This window comes from Hippopotamus amphibius, chromosome 3 (assembly GCF_030028045.1).
Source record: "Hippopotamus amphibius kiboko isolate mHipAmp2 chromosome 3, mHipAmp2.hap2, whole genome shotgun sequence".
NCBI lineage: Eukaryota > Metazoa > Chordata > Mammalia > Artiodactyla > Hippopotamidae > Hippopotamus > Hippopotamus amphibius.
This window is the reverse complement of record NC_080188.1, coordinates 162982033-163004637: the sequence shown is the minus strand read 5'-3', so window position 1 is coordinate 163004637 and position 22605 is coordinate 162982033. Positions and strand designations below refer to the sequence as shown.

General features: G+C 40.2%; 1 protein-coding gene across 7 annotated transcripts in view; it reads left to right on the top strand.

Annotated features, from left to right (window-relative positions):
• The window catches only part of PTPN14 (protein tyrosine phosphatase non-receptor type 14), a 176936-nt gene that overhangs the window by 76194 nt on the left and 78137 nt on the right, over window positions 1-22605 (top strand). For all 7 annotated transcript variants that reach the window (XM_057725913.1, XM_057725912.1, XM_057725916.1 and 4 more), the window contains one exon: window positions 1311-1480. In XM_057725913.1, coding sequence (XP_057581896.1) covers window positions 1311-1480 — 170 coding nt within the window. The remainder of the gene's footprint in view (window positions 1-1310; window positions 1481-22605) is intronic.

The following is a 22605-nucleotide window of genomic DNA, read 5'->3' as shown; positions in this document are numbered from 1 at the left end:
AAATGAACAATAGGGTCAGAATTCACTCAAGCAAGTTGGTCTAAGTTGATAGAAATATAACCTTGGCTCTGTTTGTTGGCATTTTGTTGCTCGACAAAGGCATAGATTTTTGGCATGGACTTGCCCTTTGGAAATCATGGAGGAAATGGTCCCATCTGAAAGTACACCCGTTTAAAAATATCCTTTAGCGTATTTGGATCTGCAGCTTTATGTAGGGAAGCATGTGTCTGGTTGTCTAGTAAAGTCAGAGTCAAAACCCGATTGCAGATTTTGGTGGGGTGGCGATGGGGATTGATGTGTGGTATCATTGAGGAGGCAGCCAGCTGGAGTGGGAACGTCAGCACAGAAATGCCTTTGGAAATGGAACATTGGAATGAAATCATTCCTTTGAAGGCAGATTTCCAGGTGTGCTGTAAACCATTCTCGGCTGTAATTGAAATATAAAAGAATGCTTCAAAAGCAGTGAACTATTTTTTGGTGACTGTTGTGCTAATCCTGAAATCCTAGCAGGAATTAATGTAAAGACAGCATTGGGTGCATAAAAGTACCTGTTTTAATCATTTAGTACATTGTTCAAAACTAAACGGGTTGAGGCTTCACGTTTAAGGGTGAAAATCTCACTTTCATCTATCAAATCCCCCCATAATCTGCCAAGAACAGCCACCAGGGCCTCCTGTGGCAGCTGTGAAGAGGGGCTCCTTCCACTCTCTGCGCTTAATATGGGGAGGAGATTTGCTGCAGTTCATGTATAATGAAGTGGCCGAGGCCGATGTTTTTTTAAAATACTTCATTAAAGCTCAAACAGAGTGAATCAATTTTCTGTTCAAATCGGGTACTGTATGAAAATATTCTACACTGCGGAAGCTTAGCTGGCAGAAGGTTTCATCTTTGGAGTTGAGCAGTACGTTACTTTGCAGCAGGTGCAAGAGCTGTGTTCGCCTCCGCCAGCGTGCTCCACGTGAGATCACCAGGCATTCAGAAAGCACAGGGAAGTCAGCCTTGAGATCTTAGAATGAGTCCTCACTGTGCCCACTCTGCATCACCCCCCTTCCCTAACGTAGGTGTATCTCTACTCACATGTACAAACAGCAGCGATGGGTAGGAATACAGTATCTGGAGACTCAGGGTAGATTACAGTCCTGTGTACCCGTGGTTTCTTTTCATGTGTCCCAAAGTTCAAAAGTAAAAGCTGGATCCTTGTGTGCAGGCTGGGGGACCAAAGGTGAGGTAAGGGGCTGGAATCATTTCCTGTGTGATCTCAGGATGCCCCTTGTAAGCATGAAGTGATGCTGTTTTATCCTTTTATCTAGACGCACTACTTTGGCCTTTGGTTTCTCAGCAAGAGCCAGCAAGCACGATGGGTGGAGCTGGAGAAACCGCTGAAGAAACATCTGGACAAATTCGCTAATGAGCCTCTGCTTTTCTTTGGAGTCATGTTTTATGTGCCAAATGTGTCATGGCTTCAGCAAGAGGCCACAAGGTAGGTACATTTTTTTCTCCGTGTTCCACATCAGGGTGTGGATTAACTGTGACGCTTCAGATGAAGTAGATGAGCTGGTTGATTTAGAGGGGGGTGTGTGTGTGTGGTGGGGGAGAGGGTGGGGTAGTTGGGAATTGTTTACCAGTTGCTTTGCAGCTTTAGAATTTTTGTTTGAATCCATGTAGCTAACCCCAGCAGTTCCCTATACTGCTAGTGTGGTAGCAGTGACCCTAAGGCAGGTAGAATTTTGTGTCTAGCAGTAGAGAAATATTAGTTGGAGACTATAGGTAAAATAAATATGCTAGAATTTAAGAAAAAATTAACCACCTAATACTGTTTGGTCCACTCCTTCCCTCAAAATGTCCCCAAACAAAATGCATCATCAGACTCTGGGTTTAAGGATTGAGATGGTAGCAGAAGACAGGAGTAGAGTTGAGGAAAGCGCTGAGAGGGTAAGAGTTTTGGTTTCGTAGGCTGAATATGAGGAGACAGGAAGCCAACAGCAGAGAGATCTGGGGATTGGCCCCACCCTCCTGCTCATTGGCTGCTTTACCTGGGAGAAACCACCTGCCATCCTTGAAGTGATAGTTTTCCCTCATCTTACATAAAGTGAGGGATTTACCTGAGTCCCAAGCGTTCTGATAGTCTGAGATTCTGTGAATGAAACGAGTGCGTTTTTGTTGGTGTTTGTTAAAATATGCAGATGGGGGGATGTCTGCTGACCAGATTATTATTCCTGGTAAAGAAGGGAATTGCACAAACCTTCTCCTTTAAGCCTTTTACTTGGATCATGGCATTCAGAGTGCTTGGGAAGCAATGCCAGTGGCATCCCAGGTAGAAGGAACAGTTTTCTACTTGATTATTGCATGTGTCACTTCTCAGATTTTGAATTTCTGAAATAAGGGTGCAGTTGAAGTTTTTATTTACATTTTAAGATGATCGTGTCCATCTTTTTTTTTTTTTTTTTTTAATCCAAACCATTGTTAAGTAGGTGATGTTTCTATAAACAGAGGCTGACAGTCTGACCCAGGAAACCTGTGTCAGTCTTTCAGGTGTCATTCATTTGAAGCACTTGCTTGTATACCATTGTGCACTGTTTTCAAGTGATTTCATTTCTTTAAATCCTTTCTGTCCAAGAAATTATCTCCTCAAATCTCTTCAAGTCAAATCAAATCAAGATGATTTCCTCCAGCTTTCGAATCCTTCTTGAGTATTTTACACAGTGTTAGGAACACATCATTAGGGTAATAATTACTTGCTGATTCATGGCTTTTAGACCATTTAAATGCAAGGCAATGAGTGCCAAGGATAAAACATGGACTATAAACTAATGCATATTGGGAAAAGTTCATCCCATAAGAAAAAAAATGGAATGGTGTTCCTCGAGACAGATCTATTCTGTAGGATCTGTTTAGGAAGAGCAGTTGAAATGGTGAGGGACTCAGAAATTGTGCTTTATGAAGTTAAAAAAAAAGGTTGTTTAAGCTTAGAAAAATGAAGACCTGCCAAGGGTACAGTAGCTGCCTTTGGACTCTCACGGGGGCGGTGGGGGGCAGTTTCTGTGTCAGCTCTAGAGTACAAAATTAGGGCTGGTAATAATGAAGTTCAAGGAATTGAAAGACTTTGGTTATTTGGCTCGACCTAAGAATAGTTTCTAATAATTAAAGCCATATAAAAGTGGAACAAGCAGACTTATAAAAGGGCAAGAGCCCCAGTCTCTGAAAGTGCTGTAGCACAAGAGTGGCTAACCCATGTGGTGTCTTGTAGAGGAGACCGCCATATTGAATAGGATGTTGGAATCATCAGTGGTTCTCAAACAGACCAGGGCCTGTGAGATCATCATTACCTGAAGCATTTATTATAAATATGGATTCTAGGGCAGCACCAGAAGTCTGAGTTGGAATGTCTCAGGCTGGGGATCATGAGGATGTGTTGTTTAAAATAAACACTCTTCCTCAGGTAGTTCTTTTTTAACAAATGAATTAATTAATCAGTCTATTTGTTGGCTGCATTGGGTCTTCATTGCTGTGTGCGGGCTTGCCTCTAGTTGCGGCGAGCAGGGGCTACTCTTCATTGCAATGCTTGGGCTTCTCATTGCTGTGGCTTCTCTTGTTGCAGGGCATGGCTCTAGGTGAGGGAGCTTCAGTAGTTGTGTTGTGTGGGCTCAAATGTTGTGGCTCGCAAGCTCTAGAGCGCAGGCTCAGTAGTTGTGGCGCATGGGCTTAGTTGCTTCATGGCATGCGGGATCTTCCCAGACGAGGGCTCAAACCCGTGTCCCCTGCATGGGCAGGTGGATTCTTAACCACTCTGCCACCAGGAAAGTCCCCCTCAGGTGGTTCTGATAGTCATTCAGACTAGGGAATAAATAAGTTAGTTAACCTCTAAAGCTCTTCACAGTTTCAGATTTTCCAGATAAGTCAACATTAAGCATTAAACATTACGCTGCATTATTTGATTGTCGATATTTGCACTTATAAGCTGAAACAAAAAGTGTTTAAATCTCAAAAATTGAGGTATAGAGTAGAAACTTTTGAATTTAGTTTTGCTCAGGTTGATTCATTTAAGAAGTTTGATAAGGAAGGAAAGAAGTGTTTTTCAACACAGGATTTTGAAGCAGACTCTTACTGTTCTTTGGTTAGAAAAACTAACAAAAATAGTTCAGCACTTTGAAGGACATTTTTTAGATGTAAACATTGGAATTAACCTATACAGATTTCAGGTATAACCTTCTCTTTCTGAGAAAGGATGTTTAAAATTAGGAACCGTGCTTGCAGGAGGAGTTTTTTGTTTTGGTCCCCCCCACTGCCCAGCATTGGAGGAATTTTTGTTATCCCAAGCGGCCCTAAAACTGGAATGTGCCAAGGGGTGTCAGTGCAAGTCAAAGATGGAGAAATAAGAGAGAAAAGTGTTGTAAACAAAGAAGGGAACATTGATGGAGAAAGAAAAGAAAAAAGGGGGAAATTCCCTGGTGGTCCAGGGATTAGGACTCGGCCCTCTCATTGTGGGCAACCTGGCTTTGATCCCACGTCGAGGAACTAAAATTCCATAAGCCACACAGCGTGGTTGGGAAAAAAAGAAAGAAAGAAAAAAGGAGTACATATACTTGGGAAGGCTTAGGGCCACCAACAATGACCCAGGTGTGATTCACTGAGACCTACCCTGGGTTTTAGGCATATAGACTAGAGTGTAAAGGAGACCTGGTTTGGACAGAATAACATTTTTAAGTGCTCAGGATTTCTGGGTTGATATTAGAGCTGAATAGATGAGCTGAATTCAAGGTGAAGAGTGCTACTAGTAGGAGCCCTTGGGAATCTGAGCCTTCTTGGGAGGTTTTAGAAGCACCTGGGGTCTCAACTGAGTATTGAAACTGTCTCCTAGGCAGAGCAGCCAAGGAGAAGCAGTGGTGGGGGCAGGAGTTCCGAGGAACGTGTGACAGAAGGCCCCACCTGCATTCATGAGGAGCTGGTTAGTGGCTACCTCTCCAGTCGGCCCCTGTTACCTGAGTTACCAGGCCTCTCAGGTGGAAATGGGCTTTGGCTTCTCTGAGAGCACCTGGGATCTGTAGCATCTGACACAAAACAGTTAGTCTTTGTGATGCCCCACACAGTAAGATGTTTGCGTGGATTAGAAATAGAAGTCTGTCTTTCATTGTGGTAACCCTTTGGAGGAGGCAACCATTCAACCATCTGCACTTAAAAAAAAGTCTTTGTCTGGAGCCAACCACACTTGTTTTCACCCAACACATGTTTGCCACGGTTTGGCTACTTCTGTTTGAGAGTAAAACAGGTTCTATGGCATTAGTTGGGACCAGCCGTATCTTCTCTGAGTAAGGACAGAGAGGTTAGAATTAATACTCTAGGGGTGTGTGTGTGTGTGTGTGAGAGAGAGAAAGAGAGAGAGAAAAATCATATGAAGACACACAGAGGTGAAAGGAAGATATATTTAAAAGATGCGTATTTCATTTCTTGTCTTCAGACAGTCCTACCCTTGAAAACTGGCAGGTTAATACAGTATTTGGAACAATACAACAAAAATTGGAGAAGGATGTTGAATGCACACTGTTTAAGAAGGTGATTGACTTAATTAAGATTATCAAGTCCAGGTTTTTTAAATTAGAAAATTGAGAATTTAAAAAAATATATTTATTTTTTCACTTGTGCCAGGTCTTAGTTATGGCATGTGGGATCTAGTTCCCTAACCAGGGATTGAACCCGGTCCCCCTGCATTGGGAGCTCAGAGTCTTAGCCACTGGACCACCAGGGAAGTCCCAAGAGAAGCTTTGTTTTTTACATTAATTTTGGCATACTATGTCTCATCTCATCTAGTTATGATTTTTGAAGAACAAATCTCTTTATAAGTGAGTGGAAAAGGCCAAGATACTATGGTGGAGTTGGGGACGGCTTGGACAGTTCAGGACCTACATTTAGGGGGTAATTGAATAGAAGACCAAAGATATCAAAAGGAGAATACATACAGAAGTACACATAAAAGGGAAAAAAAAAAAACAACCCAAAACAAAAACCTCTTGATATTCTTGCAGAAGTGTGAGAAAGCTGGTGAAAAGGACACACTAGTAGACAGATGGAGGATGAGTCATGAAACCATAGGAATTAAAGAGATTAGGAAAAGTGTTTGTTAGCCCTGCTCCATACTGTAAGATACATTACCTTGGGGCTTTAAAAATGTTGGTTTTCCTCCTTTGGTTAAAATCACTCAAGGGATGGGACCACCATAATTTTTTCCATTTTGCTTTGCTTCTCATCTGCCTTTTTGCCAGCTTTTCTGCTCAGCAAAGGGACTCTGGCTAGGAGTTCATCTTCCCCCATCCTGTCCTCCTCCTGACTCAAAGGAAAGATTTTTGTAATGTGTTTTAATGATGTGCATAGCAACAGGCTCATTATAAACACATGGTTTTCAGATTTTTCTGGACACAGAAAGAAAAAAGATGGTTTGTGAGAGGTGGAGAAATTCTTAGTTAAACAGAAGGATCCTTAATAATAGCCAGGGGAAACCAGAAAGCTGCTGGCCAAGATCACTGCTTCTCCTTTAGGTCTGGGGTTTTTCCAAGTCTTCTTCCAGTGAGGAAGTCCCTCTTTAGTTTTTTTCAATACCAAAGAGAACACTTTTAAGAGAAAAAGTAATTTTTTTTACTTTTATTGAGATGCAATTGACATACAATAAACTGCATATATTTAAATTTCATATTTTTTTTCTTATTAGTAATATGTATGTGGCAACCCCAATCTCCCAAGAGAAAAAGTAATTTTTGAAGAGTGAATTGGCTTCAAGGTTGAAGTTGCTGACTACATGCATGGTTTCTGAAATTGTCAATGCTGGGACATTTTTCTGTTATCAGAACATGTTTGTCTTTGCATTATCCCTGCTGAATGGTCTATTTGCATAGTGCCGAGGGGTTTCTAATTGTCCTAATGAGGTCAGATAACCTTTCCTACTTTTCCAGAATGCATTTGTAGCCTGCTGTCGAGGTGAGGCTGTCTGCCCTCCTAGAGGTGAGGGTCCTTTTGACTCAAAGCAGTGGAACCACCGCTGTGGCCAGCACAATTGCTCTGCTGGCCAAGGACAGTCTTGGCACACTGTGGTACATCTGGTGGAAACTCCAGGTCTGTGGGACCTGCTCCAAGCTCCCTCCATCTAGTGGGTGCTGCCTCTGTGTTTTCTGCACTTCTCAGCCTCTGTGGGTCACTCAGCTCTTGGGATCACTGTTCTCCTTACATCTCTCAATTTCTCTATAGTGCTATACTATGAGGCTATATTCTTCTCTGCTCAGTAAAACTGCCTAGCAGTTATTTCCAGAAGGATTTTAAAAAATACTTAATCTCGATTTGGGCTTGTAGGGGGCATTCTACTATGTTAAATGTAGTTCCTGTCTGGGAAGAACTAATTGGACAACATGTCATTCTACTAACTGGAAATAAATGCCCACGTTGAAAACTGCACTGTTTAGGTGCCATAAAGAACTTGAGTGCATTTTTGTTGTGATGATGAGTGACAAGGGAGTTATGTTATTACATTGTTAGACTATGCTGAGGGGGCGTGGTGGTACCCCCCTTTTCTTCCAGTTACATATTTAGGGCCTCTGGCATATTGTATTGATGGCAAAGACAGATTAGGTGAAGCCTTACATCCCGATAAAGGTCAAACTGGTGTTTTGATTTTTTTTTTTAAAACTAGGTTTCAAGAAGTGGTTCCAGTGACCTAACAAAAGCTTTCTTCACCTTACCTTTCTAGTAAATACCTATGGTTTCCCGCTTAGTCTCTTGCCATCTGCCTTGAGTGCTATTGTAAACAAGTCAGTGTTCAGCCCGTGTTTAAAATGTCTCTTTTAAAAGCTCTAATTATGGTAACGTTTCCATTTCCTTTTACAACACCATTTATTTTGTTCCTCCGGTTCTGTGAGTTCTTTTATTATTTTGAAATGTCATTTTAATGGCTATTTAAAGTTTACCCATGGGCTGGGAAATAGGGCCTCTCTTCAAGTCAGACTTAAAATTCAGCAGGAATTCCCTGTGGATAATCTAATGTGCTGAGAATGGCAAATCCTCCGCCTGGCCAGCTCCAGCGGGTGAATGAGAACTTGTTCTCTCTCTGTTGATGATTGAGAATGGAGTTGTTTCTGCCAGATATTTTAGATATTTTAAGATGCTGTTGATACTGGGATTTAATCTCAAACATCATTGTGTGTGGCTAACGTCATGTATGAAATGAGGAAGGAAAATGGCAATCTTGAAGGCAAGAAGAATTGCATTCCCAAAGGAGATGAATTGATGAAAATGTTAGTTGCTATTTGCATTATGTTTCATTTCAACCTTTATTTTAAATACCTGTTCGCTAGTCAATGGGAGTATAAAATGAACCGATCTAAACACGTCCTTTCTCTCCTAAAAAGAGCTGTATCTCCAAGCAGCTTTTATTTCATTTCCACATAGTTGATTTATTGGAGATTGGAGTTTGTTTGTAAAGATGACACTGCTGACGTTATTTACTTCCTGGAGAAGGCTTTCTCGCTGTTTTTGTGTTTTTGTTAATCCCGGGGAGGCTGGTAAGTGTATTCCAGGACCGGGACCAGCTTCATGGACCTGTAACCTGTACAGTGGTTGCACAGGGACCCACACTCAGAAAGGCCCTGCACTTGACTTAGTGCTCTGCTGTTGTTCTTTTGAAATTCTTCATAATAATTTTTTTTTTTTTTTTGCCTCTCTGTGAGGGATGTAGGATCTTAGTTCCCTGGCTAGGGATGGAACCTGTGCCCGCTGCAGTGGAAGCACGGAGTCTTAACCACTGGACCACCTGGGAAATCCCGGAAATTCTTAATAATTTTTGAACAACAAACACTGCATTTTCATTTTTCACTAGACTGCAAATTTTGTAGCCAGTCCTGCCCAAGACAGCCTCCTACCTTCATCTCTGTTCATTCATCTCTGCTTGTTTTATTGTTGCCTTGTGACTTGTTCTCAGCTCTGGGTGGATCTGAGTCACTGTTATGGGTGTGATCAAAGAGAAAAAGTGAAAAACAAAAAACGACAACAACGAAACCCACCGGGGAACAAAAAAAAAATTTTCACTATCTATGCAAATATGAAAATAAAACCGAGGTCCTGGTAACCATTTCTGCTCCTGGATTTGACTTACTGGAAAATCCTGCAGAGTCTGGGTAGCTGTTATAAAAATAGTTGAATTTCCTTTAGGGAGGCTGACCAGTTAGCTTATCTCAATCCTCAACTAGGATTTCCTCATGTTTTGCTGTGAAGATGACTCAGCAAAGTTTATACTTAATTAAATCAAAAACACATCTCAGTTGCCTACCTCATTGTACCAAGTCTTCCAAATGAATGGAATTACTTTGTATCCTTCTTTTGCCCCTCATGGGAAAAAGATCTAGTTTGCAAGAATATGTATGGAGATAGTTATTTAGGGAACACACTGCCAGTAGAACAAAGAGGTATACACAGATACTATGAAGTTAACACTTAAACACAGTATGGGTTTTCTTTAATATTCTTTCCTTTTAGGGGAGAGAAAACAAATGGTAAAATAAATCCGTATTCTTTAATAATATCACTTGACATTATTATTTATTGTAGATGTTCTATAATCAATGGAAAAATTGGATTTTTAAATGGAAATAGGTCCATGACATCATTCATATTTCAAAAGGAGCCTTCATGTAACATTAGGTTTCTTTAATGCATCTGACATTTGATTGTTACCCTTTATAAAGCAAAATATGCTTATCTATATTTTAACCATTTGTAAAGCAAAGTTTTACCCCAATAGGTAAAGTATCAGTAGTACACCTCAAAAACAAACAAAAAATCCTTTGCTTTTAAAGTGTTATAATTCTCATTTTGAATCATATGGTTAATGTGTATATACTAGTATTTGATGATCTATTCTGAAATTCTCAAAAGCAAACAAAAATCATGTGTTTCTGTTGAGCCGTTTGGAAAATAACTTGATTTCTTAGGCAAGGGTAATACTTGTGTTCTTTGTGTATTCCTTAATTTTCAAAGATACATTTATTTGTTTATTTATTCACACTTATTCATTGATTCCAAATAGTTCTTTATCAGAGCTACATTGCAGAAGACTGAGAAAGATCCAATATTTGACTCATGAAATAATAAAGATTTATAATAGAGCAGGGATTAAAAATTTAGAATATTCTCTTTTTTTTCAAAAGCTGAGTAGAATATGATGGTCCCACACAATGCAGTGTTTAACTTCAGCTGAGGGGTGGAGAGAGGGGGAAAAATAAACAGAAGCGATGGGACGAGGCCATGTCAAAGCATGTTCTATGCTATATGGATTTTTAAAAGACATCCACCTCCTTAGAAAGTATTCCTAGGATTTGTAGGGGTATCATTATAATGGGTGGGATTGGGAATGGTGTGTTAATTTCAATACTGGGGTTTTTTTAAAATCTTGTGGGAGAGAGGCACAGGGAGTAGATGTTTTAGAATCCTGTGCTCCACTTTTTCTCTGGGATCTCAGTGCAGGGACCTTAAGTCGGGGCAGAGTGGGTGAAGGAGGAGGAGGGAAGTGGCAGATGTGCTGTATTCCCATGTTAAGGAGGCCTGCGGTGCTGGAGCAGCAGCAGCAGCATCCAGAAAGCACAGAATCCTTTTTTGTGCTGTATGGTATAGCCGTTTTCTGATCCAATACAAGATCTCCAAACCCAGGCTGAGAATATAATAATTCTATGAGGTTCTGTGGAAGAATATAGTTTGTATTCCATCGCCCGATGGAATTTAATAATACTAATCATGAGAGTGACTAGCATTTATGTACGAGGTGTTGCACTAAGTATCTTAGGTGACTGTCTTTTTTTCAGTCCTCACTACAACCCCATGAAGGGGGCTCTATTATTATTCTCTGAAAAGGGATTGTGGGGTTTTTTTTCCTAATGGAAGTTTTATTGCTAATAGGTGGAGATTTCATCCATCAAATTAGTTGAATCTTTCACATTACTTTGCTAGAGAAATACTCTTGTCCACATGTCCCTCTACTCCCCAGCTTTACCAGAGAAACAGGAAGGGTTAGTTCCTACTGAAGTGTCAGCAAAGAAATCCAGAGGACTGAAGTACCTGTAAAGTCAGAGATTATAAACTGGCTGCATGAGAGCTGATTCTGGTCTACTTGTGGGTTTTGCATTACCTGGACCATTTTTTAAAGAATTGAATTTGGATGCCTTACAGATAGGTATATGCCATGTAGTTTACCCAGTTCCCCAACTCCCTGTGTTGTTATAGTTAGTGACATGGACTCCTTCATGTGAGCTGCTGGCCCTGTAGGCATTTAGGTTGTGAGCGCTGACACCTGTGCTTTCTATATAACTTGAAGGACTTCTCAGTGCTGGGCTCAACCCATACCTCTGCATTGGCCCAGTTTGATTTATGCCACACAGAGTCCAGCTGTCTTAACACTTTAGCCACCTACCAGAAACTGTAGATGGTGCAGCTAGATGTGCAAGTATCATTTTCCTTACATCCTCTTTTGAAAAGTTTGTTTCTTTGTCGAATCACTCCAGGGTGCTAGATTACATGTTCCTTTACTTCATGTAGTGGAAATGTGGCTCAAGTCTTTCAGATTTTCCCCACTATTGCTTTCAATATCTGCCTCATCTCTGATTACTCATAAAAGATTCCATCCATCAGAAAGGTACCAAATGTCCTATAGGCCAAAAAAAAAAAAAAATCACCCAAATCTTAAGCAAACATAGCCTATTTGAGAAAGTAGTTTGCCATCTATCAAGATAAATTGTTTTATCAGAATCATAGTTTTATATCCAGACAGGAAACGCCACAGACTCCAGAGGCCAGTTGTTTTATTGTATAGGTGAAGGAGGTGAGAACTAGGGAGATAAAGGCTTTGCCTCACACCGCTGCTTAGAGACAGAAGCCTGGCTCTTCGGCCGATACTGGCATAGTTTTAGGTGAACCAAGAATGCAGACGTGGGAGAACCAGGTAGAGGATTTATTTAAAGTTCCAAAAGCCTCAGCCCATCCTCCCTTCCCTTGCCCTGCAACAGCTAAGACACCCTGTGAAACTGGAAGAGATGTATTTAGTCCAAGGGAAGGAAGTAGTTTAGACAGAAGAAACAAAGGGTAAGAGAAAACAGGCACTTCTTTGAATGGAGTCCTTTAAAGAGTGAGCATTATGTCGAGATTGGAACTGAGATGGTTTTTAGTTAACATTTTTATCTGTGATCTGCTGCCCTCGGCACAGAGTGAAAGTGCCAAGCTTTCAGATGACACTAAGCCCTTTAGAGGAGTGGAAAATTGAGACATTGGAAATAAACAGTAGAAAGGTGTCAGCTGGTGTCAAGTTCCCAGGTGTGACTGAAAGGATGATACTATGCTTTCTGGTGTAATTTGTGAGAGGAGGGGAGGAGTCGTCATACCAGGGGCATGTTGCAACGTGTTTCAGTTTACAGCAGCCCAGCTCTCAAGGATAGCCCGTCAGTCTTGTGCCTGCAGCTGGCCAGAGTGAGTGGATGTGTTGCCAGCGTAAAAATGTTTCCTGCCAGCATAAAAAGGTGTTACCGTTATTCAGAGCAAAGCCCAGCAAATCTTACGTAAGTTTCATGAAAATGCAAGCCAGACACATGATACTTTAACAGAAAATCAGAGAGATGAAGCAATGTTAGAAACAAATGTTTTTGACCAGGACAACAAATGTTTTGAAGAAGGTCTTCAGAAGACATGAACAGTGATTACTAAAGAGAGAAACCCAGAGATCGAAGGAAAACTTGAAACGGTCAATAATTTGGATCCTTGAAATAAATGACCAATTGTGAAAAGATGGATACTGGCGGAAAAATATGAATGCAGGTTATGTATCTGCCAGACTGCATTGAGTATATATTTTGAATGATTGATGGAATCAGCAAAGAACTCACATGCGGTCTAATCCTCAAGGAAAATAATAGCTGAGGATAAAATGTAGTTCAGAAACAAAACTCTGCTATAGTAGGAGCACAGATTTGTAGTCAGAAGACCTAATTTGCAGGTACCTGTTTCTTGGTCAGGCTCTGTAAACTGCCCCAAACTCAGCCTTTGTGTTTATTGTCCATCAGAGATGATACCAGCATAGTTACTGTGAGGATTAATTCAGAAAGCACCCATCACTGTGTTCAGCACATAGTGGGTGTTCAAATAATGTTTGTTTTTTAAATAACAAAGATACAGTGTAAGGTAATTAGAAATTGCTGTGTGGATCATTGTCAGTCACCTGGTAGAAGAATCAATTCTGATCCATGGTAGCCGGAAACATACAGGGAAGAGCATTCTGGGAAACATAGTTCAGCCTAGCCAAGTCGTGACATTACAGTGCCACCAAGGGGCTAGGTACCTAATTGATGACTAGCAGAGCCCAAGTCACTATAAACCCAGCTATAGTAGAAACTCTTACAATTGTACTGACTCATGAGTACTGTACAAATTGGTACTGACTTGTGAGTGCTAGAAATCAAAATTACCCTCCAAATACAAAGGATTTGATGTCATTGAAGTTAAGTTCAAATTTGTCCCTTATTTCCTTGGGCACGTCCCAATGGTAGAGTTGCAAAAACTAATTTAAGCAAAAACTGTATTGTTATCATCAACTTGTATTTCCTAAGTAGATTCCCCACTCTTGCCCCAGTCCCATACAAGGGAGCAGAGCTTGCCCAGAGGACCCAGACTGGTCCTGCTTTCTGTGCTGAGGTTATCAGGGGAGCATGAGGGAAAAGGATAAGGCAGGCTTGGCTTGCAGCTTCACAGATGGTCAGAGCAGCTGTTCAGGGTCTTGAAGCCAGGTTGGCTACAGCAGGACCAGGATGACCTGATGCTAATCTTGCAGTACTTGTAACTTGAAGAGGGTGTAGTTTGAAGAAGATAAACAGATTCCAATTAAAGATTATTTAAGGGGATGATAGACTCTTGGTAAGTGATGATTATTTAAAAAAAAAAAAAGTAAGAAATTGGGCTGCTTGAGTCTTTGAGTGTGGTCCTTAGCCCACAAGACTCAGAATCACCTGCGGCATTCTTTAAAAATGCATATATATAAAACTGAGTCACCACTTTGCTGTACAGAAGAAATTAACACAACATTGTAAATCAACTATTCGTCAATAAAATTAAAAAAGAAAAGAATCGATACCTTTGAAAAATGCATATTCTCATACCCTACTCCTGACTGCCTGAATCAAAATCTTTTAATCAGTGCCACAGGTGAGTCTTACACTTTGGTTAAATGGAAGGAAACTCTGTCCTGACGTTCTTTCTGCTGTAGCTGGTGTTTTATGCTGGTAAATAGATGCCAGAGACTCTCAGGTTGGATTGGAGGAATTGGGAAGGAATTAAAGGGTTGCAGTGTTTGTTTTAGGCTGAGGAACCTGGAGGAGAGATGGTGTGGTCTTACTTGTAGAATAACTGTGGAATAACTGTGGGCATCTTCATGGCTGCCTGGCGTGAACACCATGGAGAACCCAAGGTTCTGCAGCAATTTTGGTCAGTTTTTATTGCCCACATTTTGGAGTCTAACATTTTAGCCCTTTTAGTTAAACTTTGATAATGCCTAATAGATCATACGTAATATAATGCATGCTATATCCCTAAATAAGTCATTAAATGTTACTTATTGTACAAGAATTTAGCATTAAGTGCATCCTTAAAAAAGTGGTAATAACAGCTGGCCTAAATTGTATATACTACTCTAGGACCCTAAAATGCTGTGTGAGACCTTTTTCAATGTTTACGCAGGCTTTGAAATTGTAAACTTAATTTTAATTAAAAAAGAATATTTCAAAACTTAAAGTATTATATATGGATTTCAGTAATCCTCTTACCATTCTGCTTTATCAGTTTCTAGTGAATTTAGGTAAATGTAAGATGAAACAATAGGTGAATTGAGAAACGATAATAAAAATATTTCAGCCAAATAAAATCTCAAAGTTGTAAAAACATCAAAGTTTTCATGATTAGCTTTTTTAAAAAAGATATTATTTCCTAGACTGGTTCATGGAGTCCTTGATTCCAGCTACCAACCAGAAGCACAATATGTTTAAGTAATAAAAAATGTAAAGATAAAAATACTCAGTTCTAGATAGGAGTTATCTTAATTTTCTAACTCTTCTGTGACTCCTCCCTACTATGAGAGGTTTTGTGCTGCACACACACACACACACACACACACGATTTTTGAAGTGCTCCCCTTTGTTGAGCACTGAAAGTGTTATCCTGAGAGCTTATACTCTGTGTTTCACAAGAAAATTCCACTCTTACTAAAAAAAAATATATGGCTTGGAAATGTTTTTATCTACAGGAAGTTGGAAAATACCAGATAAAAGAAAGCTGTATTCTTTACATCTGGTTCATTTTCAAAAGGGCCTCACAAATTATATAACCATTATACACTAAAGGATGAATTTTTCCTTTCTGATTTAATGTGATTATTTGCTAATTTGTAACACTTTATAAGTCCAATATGATTGAAAATCCATTTATAGCTTTGAACATCCACAGGAGAGGAATGTTGAATTACAGAGATTCTTATTCATTGCTCTGTGATACTTGCATTTTACCTGAAAACATACATACATGCACACACACACCAGGATTAAAACATTTACTTCTCTTTACCCTTGACCCAATATATCAATAGTTGGGTTAGAAAGCATTAAAATAAGTGAAAGAGAATCAGTCTAACTTTTGATCACCAGGAATGAAATACTGTGTGTGTGTGTGTGTGTGTATGTATGTGTGTATTTAATTGTCTAGAGAGTAATGTTTGCTAATATTGTGAAGGAGGATTTGACCATTGTACAGATAGGTTTCATTTAAGAAACACACACACACACACACACACAAAGAAACACAATTTTGTCATGATAAAGGACAGTACAAATCATCAAATGTGACTCTTCTTTAAAGAAACCAGCCTGATCAGATCCAGAGCAAAGAAGCCCAGGCAGGCATCTGCTTCCAGAGTGGTGTCCCATACCCACATCCTCATTTAATGTGTTCCAGCTGCTGCTTCTCTCCTCCCACCCGTCACCTGGGTCCACGGACTGGGTGTCTGCCATCTGTAAGGAGGTTGACCCTTCCACCGTTTTTCTTGATTCTCAGTGCTTTCCTCAGGCTGACTCCAGTTTCTGGTAATTTTCAAATACCTTTACTATCTGCTTCTCAGAGATTCCTTGCCTTCTATTTTCAACCAGACTTTTTTTTTTTTTCTATTTAAAAAATTAACCCCAAAATATGCATTTCACACCCTTTTTAAAAAAAAGTTATTTATTTTTGGCTGTGTTGGGTCTTTGTTGCTGCATGTGGACTTTCTCTCTGGAGAGCGGGGCTACTCTTCGTTGAGGTGTGAGGGCTTTTCATTGCAGTGGCTTCTCTTGTTGCGGAGCACGGGCTCTAGAGTGCAGGCTCAGTAGTTGTGGTGCGTGGGCTTAGTTGCTCCATGGCATGTGGGATCTTCCCGGATGAGGGTTCGAATCTGTGTCCCCTGCACTGGCAGGCGGATTCTTAACCCCTGCACCACTAGGGAAGTCCCCATTTCATACCCTTTAACTTCCTAGTTACTATTTAATATCTCTCTTACCTTCAAGTGCCTGGTATTTCTGTTTGTATTCTGTTTATTTACTTACTGCTCCATCAGTTTTTGTTTACCCATTCCTTCTAGAGCCCTTGAGAAATTATGTCCATCACTGATTTGGCGCACATGGGCCCCGTGAAAGTTACCAAAGGACATCCCACCTTAGAACCAGGGGCCCTTTTCACTCCAATTCTCTTTAGTCCCAGTCAGCACTAGACATGGCGAGTCCACTCCTGAAATTCGCTCCCTCCTGGGCTCCTGGTGCCATTCCCTTATCTGATCCTCACTTTGCCAGAACTCTGCCCTTCTAAATTTTTCTTTATCTGTGATCTGCAGTAGAGCTTAATCATCTTCAGCCTTTAGAGATAATTTGTGACAGATGTGTCTTCATTTTGTACCACCTACCCACATCTCATTCTTGATTTCCTGCTGAAAAAGAGGACAGCCTGGAATACATTCACGCATATGTTATCTACTGGGTGCGTGGCACTGGAAGTGTGTGCAACATACAACCTTTTCCTTAAGGAGCCTGTGTTCATGGGAGTCCCTCTGCTTGCGTGTTATAGTCTTGCTTTGGCTCCTTGGGTGATGATGACAGTACAGTTTGCTGATCACCTGTACCCAGGGCACGTTGTATGCTCTTGCTCAACCAAGTCTTGTAGGATCCAGAAAGGTAGACAGTGATGAACTGTTACCCTCCCGCTACCTTCTCCTGACCTTAAATGCCTCCCTAAGTACCTCATTGTTCTGTAGGTAGCGCTGTGATTCTTTCCATGTCATAAATTGACAGTCACCCAGGGCTCTCTTTGCTGATATCATTTGTTATACCAGACCCTGACCATTCTCCTTTGCTTTGTTAGACACTTTCACTTGGAGTCACATTGTCACCTTCTTTCTCTACCAATGGTCACTTTTTAGGCAAACTTTTGTTAAAGTGTGACATACAGACAAGTGCAGACATCAAAGTGTATAGTTAACACACTTTGCTGTACAGCAGAAACTAACACAACATTGTAAATCAACTGTACTCCAATAAAATTTTTTAGAAAAGGGTACAGTTATACAGTGAATCTTTGCAAAGTGAACACACCCATGTAACCAGTCCTTAGGTCAAAAATTGGAATATCACCAGCCCCTCACATCCTTCCTCATGTTCCCTCTCAGTCTCTATCACCTCAAAGTAACCATTATCCTGACTTTGAACATCATAGGTTAGTTTTACTTTTTTTTTTCTCTTAACTTTTTAAGTAGACTAATAGAGTATGTTTTGCTTGGTGTCTGTCTTCTTTAATCACCATTTTGTGAGAATCATCTATATATAGCAATACATGTGTGGTCAGATCTCAGTCCTTTGCAGTGTTGTCTAATATTCCAATATATATGTATGCTATAATTTACACATTCTACTGTGAGGACATTTGGATTGCTTCCAGTTTGGGGCTTTTATGAACTATGCTGCTGTTTACATTTCTGGTACGTGTATTACAGCTATTCTAGTACATATCCTATGGACATTCTTGCATTTGGCTTTGACACATGGACTCATTTCTGCTAAATATGTATATGTTAGAACTGTTAGAACTTATCTAACAGCTCTGCAGAATTTTTATTACTACCAGGAAAATAAAAAGCACATTTTAAGGCTGGAAAATCTTAGGTACTTGATTTTGCTTTCTCTTCACTCCCTATATTGAGTTCATTATTTATTAAACAAATATGTATTGAACACCTACTGTGTTTGAGGCCCCGTAGGGCAGCAGCCCCATCCTTTTTGGTGCCAGGGACTGGTTTCGCGGAAGACAGTTTTTCCATGGACTGGGGGTGAGGGGGTTGGTTCAGGCGGTAATGCAAGTGCTGGGGAGTGCTGGGGAGTGGCAGCTGAAACTTTGCTCACTCGCCGCTGCTCACCTCCTGCTGTGCGGCCTGGGGGGTGGGGACCCCTGCCCTAGGGTGCATCAGTAAACATAAAAGCAGGTACTCTGGCACGTACTCAGTTGCAGATCATTACAATTATTGATCCTTCTTCATGTTAACAATAATGACTGTTAACATTGATTAAATGTTTACTATGTTCCAGGGCACAATTCTAAGCCCTTTGTATGTATTAAGTCACTTAGTCCTTACAACAACTCTTAGAGTTAGTACTACTGTTTTTCTGATTTTACAGAATAGGCAACTAAGGCACAGAGAGGTTGAGTAACTTGCCTCTAGAGATGAAGAAGTGGCACAGCTCTGAGTCAAACCTACACGCTGGGGCTCCAGAATCCATGTTTACCCCTACGCTATCCCACTTTCCATTTAAATCCATTTCAGCTTACTGTGTCCCTACTTTATGTGTTCTTACCTCTGGCCTGAGATGCAGTGAAGTGGTGAGGAGCACAGGCTTTGGAGTTGGACAGACCTGGATTTGAATTCTAGCTCTGCCACTTGCCCTCTGTATGCCTTCGGGTGAGTTATTTATGCTGTGATTTAGTTTCTTCACAAACAGATCTCATGAGGATTAATCTGGCTCGTAAATGGAAAAGCATGCTTTATAGTGCCTGACACTGTTATCATGGTTGTTACTTGGCCTCCTAAGTTGTATCTCCCCCATCCATCTGTGTGGCACATACCACATGCATACCAGCTCTTACGCATCTTTCTTAAGGGTGGTTGTTTGCATCATTTTGCTTTTATCAAAAAGGTTTAAGGGCTTACCATTGCCGCAAAGAGAAAGACAAACATACACAGGCATCTGAAGCACTGCAAGGCTGTGTCTTCCTTATCGCCTAACTTCCTTTCATTCACCTTTCATACTTGTTTGACTGGTCTATTCAATGTTTCTTGACTCCTGGGCTGCACAGTTCTTCCTCTCTTCTTTGCCAGTACTGAAGTATCTCCCTCTTCCTTTTTCCTTCCTGCCTTGGAAGCCTCCTCTGCCTTCTTGACGCATCTTTGGACATTCATTCAACATGTATATTAGTCCCTAAGTGTAAGGCACTCTAAAATGCAGAGTGGCACGGGATGGCACTCTTGTCCTCTATGGGTTTTTCAATCTATTAGGGAAGATTAGATGGTCGCCTAAAAATATCTGAAGCTAGTATGTGGTAGATGCCAACTGGAGATACCTTTCATGGGTGGAGTGCTAAAAGAGGAAACTTCAGGAAGCTGTATTAGGGTTCTCTAGAGAAACAGAACTAACAGGATGTATAGACATGGAGAGAGATTTCTTTTAAGGAATTGGCTCCTAGGACTATCGGGCCTGGCAAATCCAAAATCTGCACAGTGTGCCTGCAGACTGAAGACCCAGGGAGGAGTTGCAGTTTGTGTGCAAAGATGGTCTGCCGGCAGAATCCTTCCTTCTTTGGGCAAAGTCAGTCTTTTTCTTAAGGTTTTCAACTGATTAGAGGAAGCCCACCTATATTATGAAGGGTAATATGCTTCACTCAAAATCTATTTGATTTAAATGTTAATCCTATCAAAAAATTAGCTTCACAGAAAGCTGTAGAATAGTGTTTGACCACACATCTGGATATGGTGGCCTGGTCAAGCTGACACATAAAGGTAACGATCGCAGAAGTGTCAGTTGAATTGGGCTTTGAGGAAGACATTGGATTTTGATAAGTGAATCAGGACCCTGAAAGTGAAGACAAGGTAGGTAAGCCGTTTTCTCCCCCACATACCTGAAAGGTAAGGTAACTCCCATCCGTAACAGGGGCTCACTGATGAGTGAACGTGGAGGGTCTGAAGGGAGAACATTCCTAGGAAATTATATGAGAAGAGAAGAACATTGCAGTGTAAATTCCTCAAGGGTATTCTAGAATGTGGTAGGAAGCAGCTACATTGGAGCAGAAAGAGCCCTGGATTTGTATTTTGGCGCTACCCAGTCACCTTGCATAAATGGTGCAAGATGACTACCCTCTGAGAGCCAGTTTCCATGTCTATAAGATAGAGATAATGAAGTTCATTTCTCTCGTCCACCAACACAGATGTATCCACTTGTTGAATTCTGTTGAATCAATGTGGTTTCAGCCAGAGATAGAGATCAGGAGTCAGCAGTTCTGCATTGCTTTTGGTGTCCTTGTTAACTTGCTGTGTGACCTTGGGGAAACCAGTTAGCCTCTCTTGTTATTTTCTTAATCTGTTAAATACTGTCTCCTATACCACAGCAGAAGTTAAAAATTTCTATCTTTAAGAAATAATCATATATTTTTGAATAAGCTTTTGATTTCTTGGAAAAAAGAATTTTTTGAAGTTCAAGATTTTCCTGTTACTATTGGGTCACAGGTTCCTGGTATGAAATCTCTGTCTATATCCTGGAACTAAGTTATGCCGTTTCTTCTTTAGAGCTTTAATTTATTAGTCATTAAGGAAAAATATTATCTTCTATATCTACAGTACTCAGTATTTTCAGTATAAAGAGACCACTTTTACTTTTTCTTCTCATCATAAAACCCTATTTTTAAAATAAATTTATTTATTTATTTATTTATTCATTTATTTATTTTATTGGCTGTGTTGGGTCTTCGTTGCTGCACATGGGCTTTCTCTAGTTGTGGCGAGTGGGGGCTACGCTTCCTTGTGGTGCGCAGGCTTCTCATTGCGGTGGCCTCTCTTGTTGCAGAGCACGGGCTCTAGGCATGTGGGCTCAATAGTTGTGGCTCACGGGCTCTAGAGCACAGGCTCAATAGTTGTGGCGCACGGGCTTAGTTGCTCCGCGGCATGTGGTATCTTCCTGGGGCAGGGCTCGAACCTGTGTCCCCTGCATTGGCAGGCTGATTCTTACCCACTGCACCCCCTAGGAAGTCCAAACCCTATGTTTTGAAAAAAAATTATCTACCTTTAGTACTTCCTAAAAATATTTTATTATTAAATACCACATATTTATCCTTAGCATGAAATAACTGGTATAAGAACACAGTTTTTTATAATTTATTTTTGAGTTAGCTTAGACAGCCATTTTGGGCAATATACCAGTCAACTGGGTTTTTCATTCATTCGTTCATATGTGCATGTATACATTCAATAAGTAATTACTGAGCATCTGTTGTGTGCTGGGAATCCTAGTAATTAGAGATATAGCAGTGAACAAAATAGCTCAAGTCCCTGCCCTCTGTCATGAAGGTCATATTTTAAAAATATCTATAGTAGTTTATAAATGTCTCCTTCCCTTTTATAAAATTCAGGGAATTATAAGAGCATATGGTACCTAGTTATCTGAATGATTACAATCAGATACTAAATTCTCTGAAAAAATTGTGAAACAATGTTGTACCAGTCTCCCCAAATGTTTTTTTTTTCACGTAATAGTTTATTACAGGCCTCTCTGTAGAGAAGATGGTAAGCTTATAGAAGATATTTATATAAACATATATATATTTATACATATAAAATAAACTATAGAAGGGTCTACTATGTTTGTTCTTTAAATAAGGTTTTGATCTTTAGACTTGACTTAAATCTATTATTATGACTTTGAGGAGGAAATGTCTGTCTCTAAAGCCAGTCATTCCTTTGTGTAAGAATTGATGGAAATTATACAGAATGTACTAACTCAAGAAAATGGAGGAATACTTAGGACTTAGTTCTGTGTGGAACATATACAGAACTTAGTTGCCAGTGTAGAGAGGATAGTGGCTCTAGATGAGTTTTCATAAAGATAAAATTTAAGTAACAAAAGGTGCATGGACTAGTAACTCTTAATTACACCATCTCTTTTTTCTCCCTAATCTTTTTAGTGCATGGTTTTTCATTAAGTTATACTGCAAAAATATTTTTAGTGTTATTATTCTTTCATTTGATGATGACGATGTTGTTTTTAAAACATGGCAGTTTTATAATGAAGATCAAGTGGGACATGCCCATAATTTGGGCTTCCCAGGGGTTTTGCAGAGACTGGATGAGAGTAGTATTTCACTTTCCATTTGCTACCACATGTCCTTTTGCTCACTTCATATTTGCTACACAGGCCTCCTTGCTGTTCTTGATCAGAACTCAAAATTCAGGTCATAGAAAACAGGTAGAAATATCTAAGAACTTCATTTCTG